Source organism: Trichosurus vulpecula, chromosome 8 (assembly GCF_011100635.1).
Source record: "Trichosurus vulpecula isolate mTriVul1 chromosome 8, mTriVul1.pri, whole genome shotgun sequence".
Lineage (NCBI taxonomy): Eukaryota > Metazoa > Chordata > Mammalia > Diprotodontia > Phalangeridae > Trichosurus > Trichosurus vulpecula.
Window position 1 is genome coordinate 198,483,166 of NC_050580.1, and position 18,126 is coordinate 198,501,291.

An 18,126-nucleotide genomic window follows, 5' to 3' on the forward strand; every position below is an offset into this window, starting at 1 on the left:
AGTAATTCCACCTTATTTAATCAATTTTCTTTTTCTTAAAATGGCCCCTTTGTTTCAGTTGACTGTTCTTCTTGCTATTCTCCCGCATGCCATGACTATTATTTCCTATTTGTCTTTGTTTATGAATTTTGCTTTGCTTGTAGTGCTTATTCTTTTCACCTCTTCTGCACTTCTAAATCCTACAGTTCCTTATCAAAATCCATTCCTAGCTCAAGTTTCATCTGTTTCCTGAAGCCTTCCCAGACTAACCAAAGCCCACAGTTACTGATTTCTTGGAATTAGTACTAATATATGAAGCTGTAAGCCATTAATTTGTTTGTTTATTTACTTGGTTTCTTTTCTCATTATTCTATGGCCATATCCTACCTCTCAAACTACATGATAAGCCTTGGAAGGGAAGGGTAGAAACATTTATTAAATGGCTATTACGTATGTGGGTGTCACTGTGCTAAGCACTTTACTAATATTATTTAATTTGAGCCTTACGACAACCCTGGGAGGGAAGTGCTGTTACGGAGGCAGAGGTTGTGTCTTGCCCAGGGTCACGCAGCTAGTGTCTGGGGTCAGGTTTGAACTTGGATTTTCTTGCCCTCAGGCTTGTTCTGTCGACTGTGCCCCCTCTGCTTCTAGTGAATCGCTTAGCTCACTGTAGAGATAGAACAGGCAGTGGTGGGATTCAGTGAATTAACAACCGGTTCTCCATGGAACCAAGCCGAGGTGCCGCCCCCACGACGGATGTGGCAGGCGCAGGTCGTGCCCCTACTAACAATCGGTTCGCTGAATTCAACCTAAAATTAGGTACTGATTCTACTGAAGCAGAGCGAGCTGGCTGAATCCCACCACTCAGAACAGTTATAGTAATGCCATCAGGGATAGAGAATGGCTTAAGGATGAAGATGGTGTGTTAATTTTGCAACATCCATGTGCTATGTATGAAGATTAGAGATAGAGCACAATAAACATGAGTGTCTGGAAGTGATGGTTGCCTTGTATTATCTTCATGAAGATCTAGTGGTCAGTGGGATGAAGGGTAACCTAGAATGGTAGATCTAGAGTGGTCCTTGAGCTCACGTCTGGCTTCCTTTCTTTAGGTACAAAAAGGTAAAGACAGTAGTTGGTCTAAGGCCATTTGTTTTATTGCAAAGCTGGAATGAAAAACTATGTTTCTTTTTTTTAATTGTAACCTTTGTGTCAAAGATGCGGGGCTGACAAAAATCTACCAAGACATGTTTGAGACATAAATGCTTGAGTACAAAATACTCTTATATAGACATAAATTAAGACCTAAGTAATTGAAGTTGTATGCATTGCTAATGTGTGGGCTTTGCTAATATAATAAAAATGACAAAATATCCAATGTAATTTATAGATTTAGTGCCCTACCAGTGAAACTACCAACAGCTTAGTTTATGGAGCTAGAGGGGTGGGGAACCTTGGCCTCAAGGGCACATGTATCCTTCTAGGTCTTCAGGTGCAGCCTTTTTACTGAGTCCAAGTTTTACAGAACAAAACCTTTTATTAAGCAGACTTGTTCTGTGAAGTCTAGATTCAGTCAAAGGGCCGCACATGAGGACTTAGAGGAGCATGTGTGGCCTTGAGGCTGCAGGTTCCCATGTCTGAAGACAAAATGATAACAGCATTTGTTTGGAGGGATAAAAGAACTAGAATCTCAAGGGGAATAATGAAAAGTAGTAGAAATGAAGGGTTAATAGCCACTTTCAGACTTTAGACCATATTATAAGGCAGTAACCATCCATACTCTTTGGTGCTACTTAAAGAAATAGAAAATTAGGTCAGTGGAACTGGCTGAATAATAATGTATCAGAAACAACTGAAGTAAATAACTTTGCTCCGTAAACCCAAGATCATAAATATCTTTGGCGAAGAACTTGGCTATTCAACAAGAACTTCTGGGCAAATTAGAAAGAAGTTTTAGGAGAAAAAAATATTTAGGCAGCCAGTACCTCACACCATCAATTTGAATGTTTACTCAAATATGAAAGGGGTCGTATCATTTAAAGATGGTGGAAAATGGATGGCGGTACCTTTGATAAGTAGGGCTTTGAGGGAGAATTCCTAACCAAACAAGGGATAGAAAAATTGTAACTGATGAAATAGACAACTTTGGTTATATGAAATTAAAAGACTTTTACATGAACAAAATTAATGCAGCTAGGATAACAAGCAAAACTATTAACTGGGGAAAAATTTTTGCATCAAACATCTCTGATAAAGTTCTGATATCCAAGCTATATAGTGAATTAGTATACATATATCAAAAGCCATTCTTCTAGAAGCCAAGTGGTCAAAGGATAAAAATAACTAAATCTCAGAAGGCACATTTTATATTAATAACCATCTCTAACAATAAGAAAAAGGCAAATTAAAATAAAGGAGGTTTCATTTCGTACCCAGCAAACTGACAAGTTGACAAAAGCTGGAAATAGTGATGGAAAGGCTACAGGAAAAAAGGCCCAATAACATAATATTGGTGGAGCTATGAATTGGCCCAGTGATTCTGGAAAACAGTTTGTAATTAAGCTAAAAAAGTGACTAACCTGTCTGTTCTCTTTGACCTACAGAGCCTATTGCTAGAAAGAAGCCCCAAGGAGATTAAACAGAGAAAGAAAGAGAGAGGGAGAGAAAGAGGAAGAGGTTGTGTAAAGAATTAGAAAGAAAGTGGCTGGACAAATCATAGTACATGAATGCAATGGAATATTATTGTACTGCAAGAAACAATGAGTATGAAGAATTCAGAAAGAAAAAAAGACAAGCTGGTATAGAATGAAGGGATCAAAATGAAGAGAACAGTATACCCAGGGACAGTAATGATGTGAAAGCAGAAAGAATGATAAAATGAAATGGAACGCTGTGTAACTATGATGACTAAGCTTGTCTCTGGAAAAAAAAGAAAATATACCTCTCTCTGTTTCGGTGGAGCGGTGGGGGACTGTGGGTGTGGAAATGTTGCTTGTACTTGTGTTGTTTACTGAACTGGGATTAGGTTTGTTTTAAATCTTGATTATTTTCTTGGGTAGTAGTGAAGACTGATTTTCAGAAATGAATGTGATATAAAAACAAAAGGCATCAGTAAAACTTACTGTCTTCCCATAGCTCCTTCTAGCAGGACTAACTATTAATATCTAATGTTATACATGATCACTTTAAGTATTTTAAGGGCTGTCAGGAAGAAGGATTAGACCAGTCCTTTTTCGGCCCTTGAGGACCGAAGTAGAAGTATAGAGTAAAAGTTGCAGAGACAGATTTTGAGCCAACATAAGGAAAATCTACCTTGCAGTTAGACCTATACCGAAGTAGTATAGCCTGTGTTAGGAGGTAGTAGATTGCTCCTGCTGAGACTAGATAACCACTTAATGGGGATATTGCAGTGGAGATATTGTAGAGGAACAGGTTGTAGTAGATGACTTTTGACTCTGAGATTGTGATTTTGTGAAATCTGCATCTAGAAACTAACTTTTTAGGAACTGATGATAATTTAGTTATAAATGTGACAACGTAGGGACTAATCTGTGGATTTGTTGGATATAGCAATATTAATGGAGAAATTTTGACATTGCATTTTTTACTATGTATTTTGGGAACAAAATTTTTTTTATTTTTAATAATGCTTGGATCTAAGTATATTCAGTGGGTGATTTCTCTAAAACTTGTATTAGCTCCTTGCGAAAAGGGTAAGGAGAAGAAATAAGATTGACTTGTGTAGTATTTTATACCATGAGTGAAATGGCTAGTAGATATCACCTTTTCTGATTGAGTGAGAAATGAATGATGATCTGTTCTTGATAGCTAAAGTACTTTTAAAAGGCCAGACAGTGGTAGGGAAAAAATGTGTAAGTCTCTTAGTATAATATTTAGTTGGATTTAAAATTGGTAAGAGTCTTTTTTAAGTATAGTTTCAAATTTCCATGTCTTAGCTAGTATTATGGGAGAGGGAGTGTCAATATAATAAATACTCATAATTTTCATTCTTCCCTCCCTTAAAAAAATACCTGTTTTTCAGGCTCAGCAACCTAGAGAAGATGGGATTTTTACCTTTACTCTCCATAGTCAAGTAGTTAGCTGTCTGAATTTTTCACCTGCCAATCCAGCCCACTTGCTGTCACTGAGCTACGATGGGACATTACGCTGTGGAGATTTTACTAGGGCTGTGTTTGAAGAGGTGAGTGTCAGGGTGATTCCTTGCAGACCTCAAATCATATTCCAACTGCCTTAATGGAATTATGTAAATGGTCATTGTGCCAGCCAAATTGTGAGAAAATGGCCATTTCTGGATGAGAGTTTTAAAATAAAAGATGTTGCTATCCTATTTTTGTGGTCATGTGACTACTCATTGTAAGGCAAGGAAAATTAACATTTTTTCCTTCTTGGCTCAGGCGAAAATTTGGTGGGGATGGATTTAGGCATGAAATTGGGATTTAGTGTTTCATTAAAGGCACACTTCCTAAACTGCCAAACCATTTAGCTGACTACCTACAACAGTGTACAGCAACCACACTTAAAAACTTTTTTCCATATTGTCTCATGAGGGGTTAGGAACATCAGACACATCTGCTGCTAGTATGCTTTTATTCCAGTGATATTGAGATGAAAAATAAACTGTTGGTTATGCATTCAAACTCCATCACACATTGGGCCTTTTTGCATTCTCATTCTAGTGTTTTGAAGCTCAAGTTCCCTGTAGTTTAGACCTTGGCTAGTTTTAGCTTTGGAGGACCACACTGAGCTCAAATCTACATAAGAAAAGTTTAAGGACCCATATTTGATTTGGAACCCTTTACCTTGGGTTCTTATCTTCTCACATTGAACAAGATCAGTGAAGGATCCACCCCTTTCAAAAGGCTGCTGAATCAACTGGAAGTGTTTTCTGTGATTTGATTTATACCCATTGAGCCACATTATCAGGTTGTATAATGCCTCATCTCTCTTCAGTACTCTTCCACTCTGTCCTTTCCCACTACTGGCCTCCTGCGGCTGCTCTGGACTTGACTTTTTCCTGGTGCTTATAATCCAACCTGACCCAGGAACCTGGTGCTGCCCAAGAGAAATTTAGCCTCTCTCTTCTGCTTATTGTCATCTTGTGGCTCCAGGTACCTTCAGTGTATGGGCTCTGGCTTTCCCCAGTGGCCAGTGATTATGTCTCCTTTCTCTCTTACCCTTTTTCATTTAACAAAGGAGCAGCACATGAGCACATATGAATAGGTTGTGATTACATTATCTTTCCCCACAAACCTACTATTCTGAGTTTCCCTAGTGCTGTGGAAGGTACTATTATCCTTTAGCCTCCAAGATTTGAATCTGGCATTACCTACAGTCTGGCACGTATCCATTCACTTACCCAAATATTGCCATTTTTCTACCTCTGAAAAGTCTCTCATCTCAGCTCTATGCATATAGCCATTACTACAGTTCAGGTTCTCACCAATGGGACTATTGCAGTAGCCCCATACATGGTATCCTTACCTCAAGTCTCCTTGCCTCTTTTCAAATTCATCCTCCATGTAGATGCCAAGGTGAAAAGTGCAGGTCTTACCCTATCATACTCCTACTCAATAAATTTCAGCGACTCCTTATTGACTCTAGAATCAAATATTATTTCATCTCTATCTCATCCTTTTTTAGTATTTTTTTTTGTGAAAGTCTTATAATGCATATGATTATTGATACAATGGTAGGTATATTTATATACACTTATAAATAAGGAAATATACATATGTTGTGGGTGTGTTGAAAAAACTTATACTTGCTCATAGATGCACAATCAGAAAAGTTCAGTGATTGCTCACTGAATTAAAGAACTAGGATCTAGCTCTAGTTTTTGGATTAAGTCCTTTTATTTTTTTATTTATTTTTTATTTTTTTTTCTTTTGGGCAAATCATATAGTTATTATTTATTTTTTTTAAATTTATTTTTTTTTAATTTAAATTTATTTATTTAACATATTTGGTTTTCAGCATTGATTTTCACAACAGTTTGAATTACAAATTACAAATTTTCTCCCCATTTCTACCCTCCCCCCCACTCCAAGATGGCATATATTCTGGTTGCCCTGTTCCCCAGTCAGCCCTCCCCTCCCCTCTCATCCCCTTTTCCCTTCCTTTCTTGTAGGGCAAGATAAATTTCTACGCCCCATTGCCTGTGTATCTTATTTTTTAGTTGCATGCAAAAACTTTTTTTTTTTTGAACATCTGATTTTAAAACTTTGAGTTCCAAATTCTCTCCCCTCTTCCCTTCCCACCCACCCTCCCTAAGAAGTCGAGCAATTCAACCTAGGCCACACATGTATCATTATGTATAACCCTTCCACAATACTCATGTTGTGAAAGGCTAACTACATTTTGCTCCTTCCCAACCCATCCCGCTTTATTGAATTTTCTCCCTTGACCCTGTCCCCTTTCCAAAGTGTTTGTTTTGATTACCTCCACCCCCATCTGCCCTCCCCTCCATCATCCCCCCCTTTTATTTTTTTTTTCTGTCTTCCTCTTCTTTCCTGTGGGGTAAGATACCCAACTGAGTATGTATGGTATTCCCCCTCAGGCGAAATCTGATGAGAGCAAGGTTCACTCATTCCCCCCTCACCTGCCCTCTCCCCTCCTCCCACAGAACTGCTTCCTCTTGCCACCTTTATGCGAGATAATCCACCCTATTCTATCTCTTCCTATCTCCCTCTCTCAGTATGTTGCTCTCTCATCCCTTAATTTAATTTTATTTCTTTTAGATATCTTCCCTTCATCTTCAACTCACCCTGTGTCTGCTCTTTCTTTTTTACATATATATATACACACACACACACATATACATATATAAACACATATATATGTATATACACATACATACACATACACATAGATATATACATACATACACATTCACACACATATATATATACACACATATACACACACACACATATATATATATATATATGTATGTGTATATATATATATATATATATATATATATATACATATTCCCTTCAACTACCCTAATACTGAGGTCTCATGAATCATATGTATTCCATGTAGGAATGTAAACAAAACAGTTCAACTTTAGTAAGTCCCTTGCAATTTCCGTTTCTTGATTACCTTTTCATGCTTCTCTTGATTCTTGTGTTTGAAAGTCAAATTTTCTATTCAGTTCCGGTCTTTTCACTGAGAAAGCTTGAAAGTCCTCTATTTTATTGAAAATCCATATTTTGCCTTGGAATCATATAGTTATTAAATGCTCTATTTTCTCACTTTTAGAAAAGGGTTCTAATTTATGGCCAATGCTTCCTTTTCAGGGTCGCAAGAAGATGATGTCATTATTAAAATTATTTATACTATTAGCAAATTGTTATAAGTACCCAGTTTATCCTTAGAACTTCTTGGAAGAAGGACGCTATAGATAACAAGCTATTTATTGCTATTAAGACAAGTGTTTTTGTATTTTTAGGTATATAGAAATGAAGAGAGGAGTTTTTCATACTTTGACTTCTTGGCTGATGATGCATCTACTTTAATAGTAGGGCACTGGGATGCAGGCGTGGCTATAGTGGATAGACGGACACCAGGAACTTCATATGAGCAGTTTTTCAATTCTAATATGAGCTTAATAAGAACTCTCCAGGTTCACCCAGTGAATAGACATTATTTCATAGCTGCTGGTGCAAGGTAAGTTCTTCCTAGCCATGTTTGTAAGTTAAACCTTGGATATAAGGTGTTCAGTTTAGTTATCAAAGATATTTTGTCAGAAAATAACTTGAAATTTATTTGTCACATGTCAAATGCCATATTTTTTTTCTTGTATGACTCATTTGAAGTTGTAGTATTCCTCCGGAACCTCTGTTCAATTATTATCAGTTTCCCCTTTGTTTTAAATCTCTTTCATGCAGTTTCTATCCCTTTGCACTAACAGAATCCTGGCTCCTTCTAGAAGACGTTGAATCCTTGGCTACTCCCTCCAATGCTGGACTCCCGTTATTCTGGAATCCCATGAAAACTAGTCCAGGAAAAGGAGCAGATATATTCTTTAATACTCACAGCCACTTCGAAATTCTGCCTTATTGTCTTTACTCTGCAACTCTTCCATCTTTGGGGTTCACTCTACATCTCTGTCTTTCTAATTAGAATTTTGCTTCTCTGGCTCTTCTGCTGGTTTTCAGGTTACTCTCATTCCTTTCTCAAGGTCAGTCAGTCAATAAGCATTTATTAAGCACCTGCTGTATGCCAAGCACTGTGCTAAGCACTGGGGATACAAATAAGAAAAAAGAGAGTTCTTGCCCTCCAGATCATTACTTCTAACCTTAAGGGTCTCTCAGGATTCTCTCCGTACTGCTTCCTATGGTGATCCCATTAATTCTCATGGATTAAATCTACTCATCCTGTTCTTAACCTCTCTGTTGATCTCTAATCTTGCATCTCTACCTGCCTTTTAGACATTATCTTAAATTCAGCATGTCCAAAATGGAACTCACTGACTTTCCCCTTAAACCCTAAGGGCACCACTATTCTCACAGCCTAGAAGTCATCCTGGATTCCTCACTATCTTCTTCCTCCCTCCCCCCCATCTAACTGATAGCCAAGGCCTGTTGATTTCACTTTGTTACATCTCCTGAAAATGCCCCCATTCCCCCTTTGATACTGCCACCACTCTATTGTAGACGCTCATCACTAGGTTTATAAAGGAATCTGAACACTAAACAGAGGATTTTATATTTGATCTTGGAGTTGATAGTTTATCGACTAGGGGAGAGGTGAGATGGTAGGACCGGCTTTTTAGGAATATTGCTTAGGTGGCTGAGTGAAAGAGGCCAGCCTTGTGAGTGGAGCGAAGGAAATGCCTCCAAAGGATGCTGTGGACGTAGACTCAATAAGACTTAGGAGTTGATTGGGTGGCAGCTAGGTGCCACAGTGGATAGAGACTCATCTTTGTGAATTCAAATCTGGCTTTGGACACTTGCTAGCTGACCCTGGGCAAGTCACTTAATCCTGTTTGCCTCAGTTCCCTCATCTGTAAAATGAGCTGGGGAAGGAAATGGGAAATCATTCCAGTATCTTTGCCAAGAAAACCCCAACCTCATGAAGAGTCAAATGTGACTTAAAAACAACTGAACAACCATTGATTGTATGTGAGGGAGAGGGAAGAGTCAAGAATGACCTTGAGGTTGCCAGCTTGAGTGTCTGGAAGGATCGTGGTGCCCTTAATAGAGATGAGGAGGGTTTTGAGGGAAAAATGAGTTTTATTTTAGACATTTTTAGTTCGAAATGCCTAGGGGGACCTCTGGGAAATATTCATTGGGCAATAAGTGATGCCAAACTGGAGTTTCAGAGATGAGACTTAGGCTGGATATGCAGATCTGGGAGTGGTCTGCATAGAGATGATAGCTGAAGCCGTTGGAGCTGATGTGCTGAGAGATGATGGTATCTCAGAGAGATGAGAGAATAGGGTTTATTATAGGGCCCTGATGCCCAGCTGTATATGGGGGTAGGGAATGAATCCGTCAAAGGAGACAGATAAGGAGAAAAATACAACCTTTTTGAGGGTATTCAGTTCCTTTTTGCATCTTCATACCTACTAGGTATGTACTCTATGTATACCGTAGGTGCTTAATAGATGTTTGTTACTTAAGATAGAGGAGCCAGAAGAGAACCATGTCACAGAAACTTAGGGAAGGAAGTATCTAGGAGGAGGTAAATAATGTCACAAGCTACAGGTGAAAAAAAGATCAAGATTGAAATAGGCCAGTGTATTTGGCAATTCATATAACATTGGAAGCCTTGGAGAGAGCATTTAAAAAAAATTAATTTTAGTTTTCAACATTCAAGATTTTGAGTTTTAAATTTTCTCCCCTTCTTCTCCCCTCCCCAAGATAGTGTACAGTTTGATATAGGCTCTACATATACATTTTCTCATTAGTCATGATGTAAAAAAGAATTAGAACCAGTGGGAGGAACCATGAGAAAGAAGAAACAAAACAACTTCAAAAAAAAGAGCAAATAGTATGCTTTCATCTCCATTCAGACCCTAGTTTTTCTCTGGTTGTGGTTAGCATTTTCCATCATGAATTTTTTTGGAGTTGTCTTAGATCCTTGCATTGCTGAGAAGAGCTAAGTCTGTCAAAGTTAGTCATCTCACATTGTGGCTGTTACTGTGTACAGTGTTCTCCTGGTTCTGCTCCCTTCACTCAGCATCAGATGATATAAGTCTTTCCAGGTTTTTCTGAAGTTCACCGGCTCATCATTTCTTGTAGCACAATAGTATTTCATTCCATTCATATACCACAACTTGTTCAGCCATTCCCCCGTTGATGGGCATCCCCTCAATTTCCAATTCTTTGTCACCACAAAAAGAGATGCTATAAATATTTTTGGGATACAGACCTAGAAGTGGTATTGCTGAGTCAAAAGGTATGCACAGTTTATGATAGCCTTTTAGGCATAGTTCCAAATTGCTCTCTAGAATGGTTGGATCAGTTCACAACTCCATTAACAATGCATTAATGTTTCTATTTTCCCACATCTTCTCCAACATTTATAATTTTCCTATTTTGTCATGTTAACCAATCTGATAGGTGTGATGTGGTTTTGATTTGCATTTCTCTCATCAATAGTAATTTAGAACATTTTTTCATATGATGATAGATAGCTTTAATTTCATCTGAAAGACTGCCTGTTCATATCCTTTGACCATTTATCAATTGGGGATGGAGAGGTCATTTTTAATTGATTCAAGCTGTGAGCCATATTGTAAGGGACTGAGAAGTGAGTGGTGGTGAGAAAGTAGAGGCAAGGAGAAGAGGCAGTTTTTTCTAAGAGTTTGGCTGTTAGAGAGAAAAGATATACAGGATGATAGCTTGAAGGGATGTAGGGTCAAGTTAAAGTTCGTTAAAAATGCTTCTGGACATGCTTATAAAAATGAGTGTGAATTTTAAGGAAAGGGGATGCTCAAAGGGGTAATAAGCTCACAGAGAAGACAGAAGGGGAGGGATTAAGGGAAAAAGCAGGGGAGTTGCATTTGTAAGAAGAAAGATTGCCTCTTCCTTGGAGACTGGAGTAAAGGAGAGAATGAGAAATAATGTATAGGACATCTGAAGAGGGAATTCCTAATGGATGACCTCAATTTTTTTTGTGTGAAAATTTTTATATATTGTTTTCAAACTACGTGTGAAAACAATTTTTAAATTTTGTTTTTTAAAATTTTGAGTTAGGTTCTTTCCTTCCCCTTTCTCCTTCTTGAGATGGCACACAATTAGATATAGAGTAAACATGTGAAGTTATGCAAAACATATTTCCATATAAGAAAAATAAACTAAAAAATAGGCTTTGATCTGCATTTAGACTCCATCAATTTTTTCTCTAGAGGTAGATAGCATTTTTCAACTCATAAGTCCTTCAAGATTGTCTTGGGGACATTGTATTGCAGAGAATAGTTAAATCAGTCACAGTTGATCATTGTTACAATATTGCTCTTACTATGTACAGTGTTCTGGTTCTGCTTACTTCACTTTGAATCAGTTCATGTAAATCTGTCTGGGTTTTTCTGAAAGCATCCTGCTTGTCATTTCTTATATTACAGTAGTATCCCATCATAATCATATGCCCAACTTGTTTAGCCATTCCTCAACTGGTAATGGGCATCTCCTCAATTTCTAATTCATTGCCACTACCAGAAGAGCTGCTATAAATATTTTTGTGCAAATTGGTCCTTTTCCTTAATCTCTTGGGATACAAACCTAGTGGTGGAATTGCTTGGTTTGCTCTCCAGAATGATTCGATCAGTTCACAACTCCACCAATGGTGCATTAGTGTCCCAATTCTTTCACATCCCCTCCAACATTTATCATTTTCTTTTTCTGTCATATTACCCAATCTGATAGCTGTGAGGTGGTATCTCAGAGTTGTTTTAATTTGCATTTCTCTTCTCAGTAGTGATTTACAGTATTTTTTTCATATGACTGTAGGTACCTTTGAGTTCTTCTGAAAACTGTTCATATCCCTTGACCATTTATTAATTGGGGAATGACTTGTTGACACAGTTCTATATATATTGAGAAATGAGGCCTTTATCAGAGAAATTTAATGTAAAAATTTCCCCCCAGTTTTCTGTTTTCCTTCTAATTTTGGTTGTGTTGGTTTTGTTTGTGCAAAAACTTTTTTTTTTTAATTTAAATTTTTATTTTTAGTTTACAACACACAGTTCTACATAATTTTGACTTCCAGATTTTCTCTCCTCCCTCCCCAAGACGGCATGGAATCTCATAACTACCACGAATAACTTCACATTGAATTAATTTATACACTAGTCAAGTTGTGGAGAAGAATTATGATCAATGGAATGAATCATGAGAAAGAAGAAACAGAACCAAAAAAAAAAACCAACCCAAAAACAAAAACAAAAGAGAAGGAAAAAAAGGGGGAGAAAAAGGCGAGCATGAAGTGCGCCTCAATCTGCATTCATATTTCATAGTTCTTTCTCTGGATGTAGATAGCATTCTCCATTGAGATTCCTTTGGAGTTGTCTTTGTACCTTGTGTTGCTGAGAAGAGTGAAGTCTGTCAGGGTTGGTCCTCACAGAATCCATATATCTATGGTTGTGTATAATGTTCTCCTGGTTCTGCTCCACTCACTCAGCATTATGTCGTGTAGGTTTTTCCAGGTTGTTATGAAGTCCGTATCATCCCCATTTCTTATGGCACAATAGTATTCCATTACCTTCATATACCACAGCTTGTTCAGCCATTCCCCAATTGATGGGCATCCCTTTGATTTCCAATTCTTGGCTACCACAAAAAGAGGCACTCTAAATATTTTTGTACATATGGGTCCTTTTCCCGTTTGTGTGATTTCTTTGGGATACAACCCTAGAAGTGGTATTGCTGGGTCAAAGGGGTATGAACATTTTTAAAGCCCTTTGGGCGTAGTTCCAAATTGCTCTCCAAAATGGCTGGATCATCTCACAACTCCACCAGCAATGTAACAATGTTCCAATTTTCCCACATCCTCTCCAGCATTTATCATTTTCCTGTTTTGTTATTTTAGCCAATCTGACAGGAGAGATGTGGTATCTAAGAGTTGTTTTGATTTGCATTTCTCTAATCAGCAGCGACCCAGAGCATTTTTCCATATGCCTGTAGATAGCTTTAATTTCTTCCTCTGAAAACTGCCTGTTCATATCCTTTGACCATTTCTCAATTGGGGAATGGCTTGTATTCCTATATATTTGGCTCAGTTCCCTGTATATTTTAGAAATGAGGCCTTTATCAGAGACACTAGTTGTAAAGATTTTCTCTCAATTTTCTGCTTCCCTCCTAATTTTTGTTGCATTGGCTTTTTTTGTACAAAAACATTTCAATTTAGCATAACCAAAATTATCCATTTTGCATTTTATAATGCTCTCTATCTCTTGTTGGGTCATGAATTCTTTTCTTTTCCATAAATCTGATAAGTAAACTATTCCTTTGTGCAAAAACTTTTAAACTCAGTGTAGTAAAAATTATCCATTTTACATCTTGTAATGTTCTCTATCTTGTTTGGTCATAAATTCTTCCTTATCCATAGATCTGACAGGTAAAATATTCCATGCTCCTCTAATTTGCTTATGGTATCACCCTTTACATCTAAATCATGTACCCATTTTTTTTTTAAATAAATTTCTTTATTTATTTTTAGTTTACCACACACGGTTCTACATAGTTTTGAGTTCCAGTTTTTCTCCCCTCCCTCCCCCCTCCCTCCCCAAGACGGCATGAAGTATCATATAACTGTCATGTATAACTTCGCATTGAATTAATTTATGCACTAGTCAAGTCGTGGAGAAGAATTTTGACCAATGGAATGAATCATGAGAAAGAAGAAACAGAACCAAAAAAAAAAAAAACCCCAAAAACAAAAACAAAAGAGAAGCAGAAAAGGCGAGCATGTAGTGTGCCTCAGTCTGTATTCAAACTTCGCAGTTCTTTGCCTCGATGAAGATAGCATTCTCCATCGTGAGTCCCCTGGAGTTGTCCTTGCCCCTTAGGTTGCTGAGAAAAGCACAGTATGTCAGGGTTGGTCCTCACGGAATCCATATATCTGTGGCTGTGCCCAACGTTCTCCTGGCTCTGCTCCGCTCACTCAGCATTGTGTCATGTAGGTTTTTCCAGGCTGCCATGAAGTCTGCATCATCCCCACTTCTTATGGCACAATAGTATTCCATCACCTTCATATACCACAGCTTGTTCAGCTATTCCCCAATTGATGGGCATCCCTTTGATTTCCAATTCTTGGCTACCACAAAGAGAGCTGCTATAAATATTCTTGTACATATGTTTCCTTTTCCCGCTTGCGTGATTTCTTTGGGATACAACCCTAGAAGTGGTATTGCTGGGTTAAAGGGTATGAACATTTCTATAGCCCTTTGGGCATAGTTCCAAACCACCCTCCAAAATGGCTGGATCAGCTCACAACTCCACCAGCAATGCAACAATGTTCCAATTTCCCCACATCCTTTCCAGCATTTATCATTCTCCTGATTTGTTATTTTAGCCAATCTGACAGGAGAGAAGTGGTATCTAAGAGTTGTTTTGATTTGCATTTCTCTAATCAGCAGCGACCCAGAGCATTTTTCCATATGCCTGTAGATAGCTTTAATTTCTTCCTCTGAAAACTGCCTGTTCATATCCTTTGACCATTTCTCAATTGGGGAATGGCTTGTATTCCTATATATTTGGCTCAGTTCCCTGTATATTTTAGAAATGAGGCCTTTATCAGAGACACTAGTTGTAAAGATTTTCTCTCAATTTTCTGCTTCCCTCCTAATTTTTGTTGCATTGGCTTTTTTTGTACAAAAACATTTCAATTTAACATAATCAAAATTATCCATTTTGCATTTTGTAATGCTCTCTATCTCTTGTTGGGTCATGAATTCTTTTCTTTTCCATAAATCTGATAAGTAAACTATTCCTTTGTGCAAAAACTTTTAAACTCAGTGTAGTAAAAATTATCCATTTTACATCTTGTAATGTTCTCTATCTTGTTTGGTCATAAATTCTTCCTTATCCATAGATCTGACAGGTAAAATATTCCATGCTCCTCTAATTTGCTTATGGTATCACCCTTTACATCTAAATCATGTACCCATTTTGACCTTATCTTGGTGTACACTGTGGGATGTTGGTCTGTGCCTAGTTTCTGTCAAACTGCTTTCCAATTTTTCCAGCAATTTTTGTCAAATAGGGCGTTCTTGTCCCAAAAGCTTGCATCTTTGTGTTTACCAAACATTAGATAACTATGGTTATTTTCTACAGTGTATTGTAGATTTTTTAATTATTTTTATTATATTGGCTCATCCTGCCTATGAGAAATTAGTATTTTTCCAGTTGTTCAGCTCTGACTTTATTTGTGTGAAAGAAGTTTTGTATTTATATTTATATAGTTCCTGGGTTTGTCTTGGCAGGTAGTCTCCCAAGTTTTTTATATTATCTCCAGTTATTTTAAGTATTTCTCTATCTCTTGTTCCTGGACTTCATTGGTAATATGTAGATATATTGATGATTTATGTGGGTTTATTTTATGTCCTGCAACTTTGCTGTAGTTGTTAATTATTTCAGCTAGTTTTTTTGTTGATTTCCTAGACTTCTCTAAGTATACCATCTACAAAGAGTGATAGTTTTATTTGCTCATTTCCTGTTTTAATTCCTTCAATTTCTTTTTCTTCTCTTATTGCTATGGCCAGCGTTTCTAGTACATATTAAAGAATAATGGTGATAAAGGGCATCCTTGATTTGCACAAACCCTGATCTTATTGGGAAAGCTTCTATCTCATCCCCATTACAGATAATGCTTGCAGATGGTTTTAAATAGATACTACTTTTCATTTTAAGGAAAGCTCCATTATTCCTATGCTTTTCATTGCTTTTAATAGGAATAGATGTTGTATTTTGTCAAAAGGCTTTTCTGCCTCTATAGAGATAATCACATGATTTTTGTTGGTTTTGTTATTGATATGGTCATTTATTCTGATAGTTTTCTTAATATTGAACCAGCCCTGCATTCCTGATATGAATCCCACCTGGTCATAGTGTATGATCTTTTGTGATATATTGCTGAAATCTCCTTGCTAGTACTTATTTAAATTTTTTGTATCAATATGCATTAGGGAAATTGGTCTATAGTTTTCTTCCTGGTTTAGGTGTCATATTTGTGTAGCAAACGGAATTTGGTAGGATTCCTTCTTTGTCTATTTTTCACATAGTTTACATAGTATTGGGATTAATTGTTCTTTAAATGTTTGGTAGAAATTTACTTGTGAAACCATCTGGTCCCAGAGATTTTTTTTTCTTAGGGAGCTTATTGATGACTTGTTCAATTTATTTTTCTAAGATAGGGTTATTTAAATACTCTATTTCCACTTCTGTTAATCTGGGCAGTTAATACTTTTGTAAGTATTTATCATTTCAGTTAGATTGTCAGATTTATTGGCATACAATTCAGTAAAATGGCTCCTAAGAATTACATTAATTTCATCTTCACTGGTGGTGAATTCACCCTTTTCATTTTTGATACTGGTAATTTAGTTTTCCCTCTTCTTCCCTTTTTATGCTTCTTTTGCCTCTTGTATTTGAAAGTCAGATTTTTTTTTTATTCAGCTATGGTCTTTTCTTTAGGAATGCTCGTAAGTATTCTTTTTCATTGAATGTCCACTTTTTCCCCTGAAGGATTATACTCAGTTTTGCTGAATAGGTTATTCTTAGTTATAATTTTGGCTCTTTTACCCTCCAGAATATCATATTATAAGCCCTCTGGTCCTTTAATGTAGAAGCTGCTAAATCTTATGTGATCCTCACTGTGACTCCATGACATTTGAATTGTTTTCTTCTGACTGCTTGCAATATTTTCTCCTTGATCTGAGAGCTTTGGGATTTTGCTGTAATATTCCTGGGAGTTTTATTTTAGGATCTCTTTCAGGGGGTAATGAGTGGATTCTTTCTGTTTTACCTTCTAGTTCTAGGATATAAGGACAGTTTACTTTGACAATTTTTTGAAAGATTATGTCTATGCTTTTTTTCTTTTGATCATGGTTTTCAGGTAGTCCAGTAATTTTAAAATTATCTCTTTGATGTATTTTCCAGGTCAGTTTTTCCAATGAGAGATTTCACATTTTCTTCTATTTTTTTTTATTCTTTTGATTTTCTGTGTTTCTTGATGTCTCATGGAGTATAGCTTCCACTTGCCCAATTCTGATTGTTAAGGAATTGTTTTCTTCAGTGAGTTTTGTGCCTCTTTTACCAAGCTGTTGACTCTTTTTTTCGTGATTTTCTTGCATCCCTATTTATTTTCCAAAATTTTCCCCTACCTTTCTTAATTGATTTTTAAAATTCTTTTAAAGCTCTTCCAGGAGTTCTTTTTCTTTTTTTTTCCCTACCTATGACCAGTTCACATTTTTCTTTCAGGCTTTGCATGTGGCTGCTTTGATTTTATTGTCTTCTTCTAGGTTTGTATCTTGATCTTCTCTGTCACCACAGTAACTTTCTATGGTAAGGTTTTTTTTTGTGTGTGTGTGTTGTTTGCTCATTTTCCCAGCCTATTTCTTGACTTTTAATGTTATGTTAAAGTGGGGCTCTCCTCTTAGGGTGGAGGGGCACTGTCCCAAGTTTCAGGTTTTTTGCGTGCTACTATTTTCAGAGGTAGTTCTGGTTTTCATGCTGCTGTTTTCAGTTCTTTCAGGGTGGTATCATCCAAGGAGAGGTGTGGTCACTGTTCGCCGGCCTGTGGTTTAGTCTGTGAGTGACCATAAGCACTCTTTTCCACCCTGGAACTGTGATCAAAGTCCCCCTTCCCTAGGACTGTGGCCTGGAGCCACATAAGGGCAATGCAATAGAGTCCTGCACCCAAGTGCCAACAAAGTGACCCCTGTAATCTTCTAACTGGTTGTCCAACCCCCTTACCATCTATGGACTGAGAGCCCTGGAAGCTGATGCACATGCTCCCAAGGTCTGCTGCTGGTGTTGCCTGCACTGAATTGGGCTCCATTCTCACCCCAGTGAGACACACCTTTCTTGCCAATCTTCTAAGTTGTCTTGGGCTGGAAAATTGTTTTACCCCAACCTTTTCTTGGTTCGGCCACTACAGAATTCATTTTGAGGCCTT

General features: G+C 37.3%; 1 protein-coding gene across 3 annotated transcripts in view; it reads left to right on the plus strand.

The window, feature by feature from the left end:
- The window catches only part of WDR76 (WD repeat domain 76), a 48,610-nt gene that overhangs the window by 23,370 nt on the left and 7,114 nt on the right, over positions 1 to 18,126 (plus strand). For all 3 annotated transcript variants that reach the window (XM_036735797.1, XM_036735795.1, XM_036735796.1), the window contains 2 exons: positions 4,022 to 4,180; positions 7,454 to 7,671. In XM_036735797.1, the coding sequence (XP_036591692.1) occupies positions 4,022 to 4,180; positions 7,454 to 7,671 (377 nt within the window). The remainder of the gene's footprint in view (positions 1 to 4,021; positions 4,181 to 7,453; positions 7,672 to 18,126) is intronic.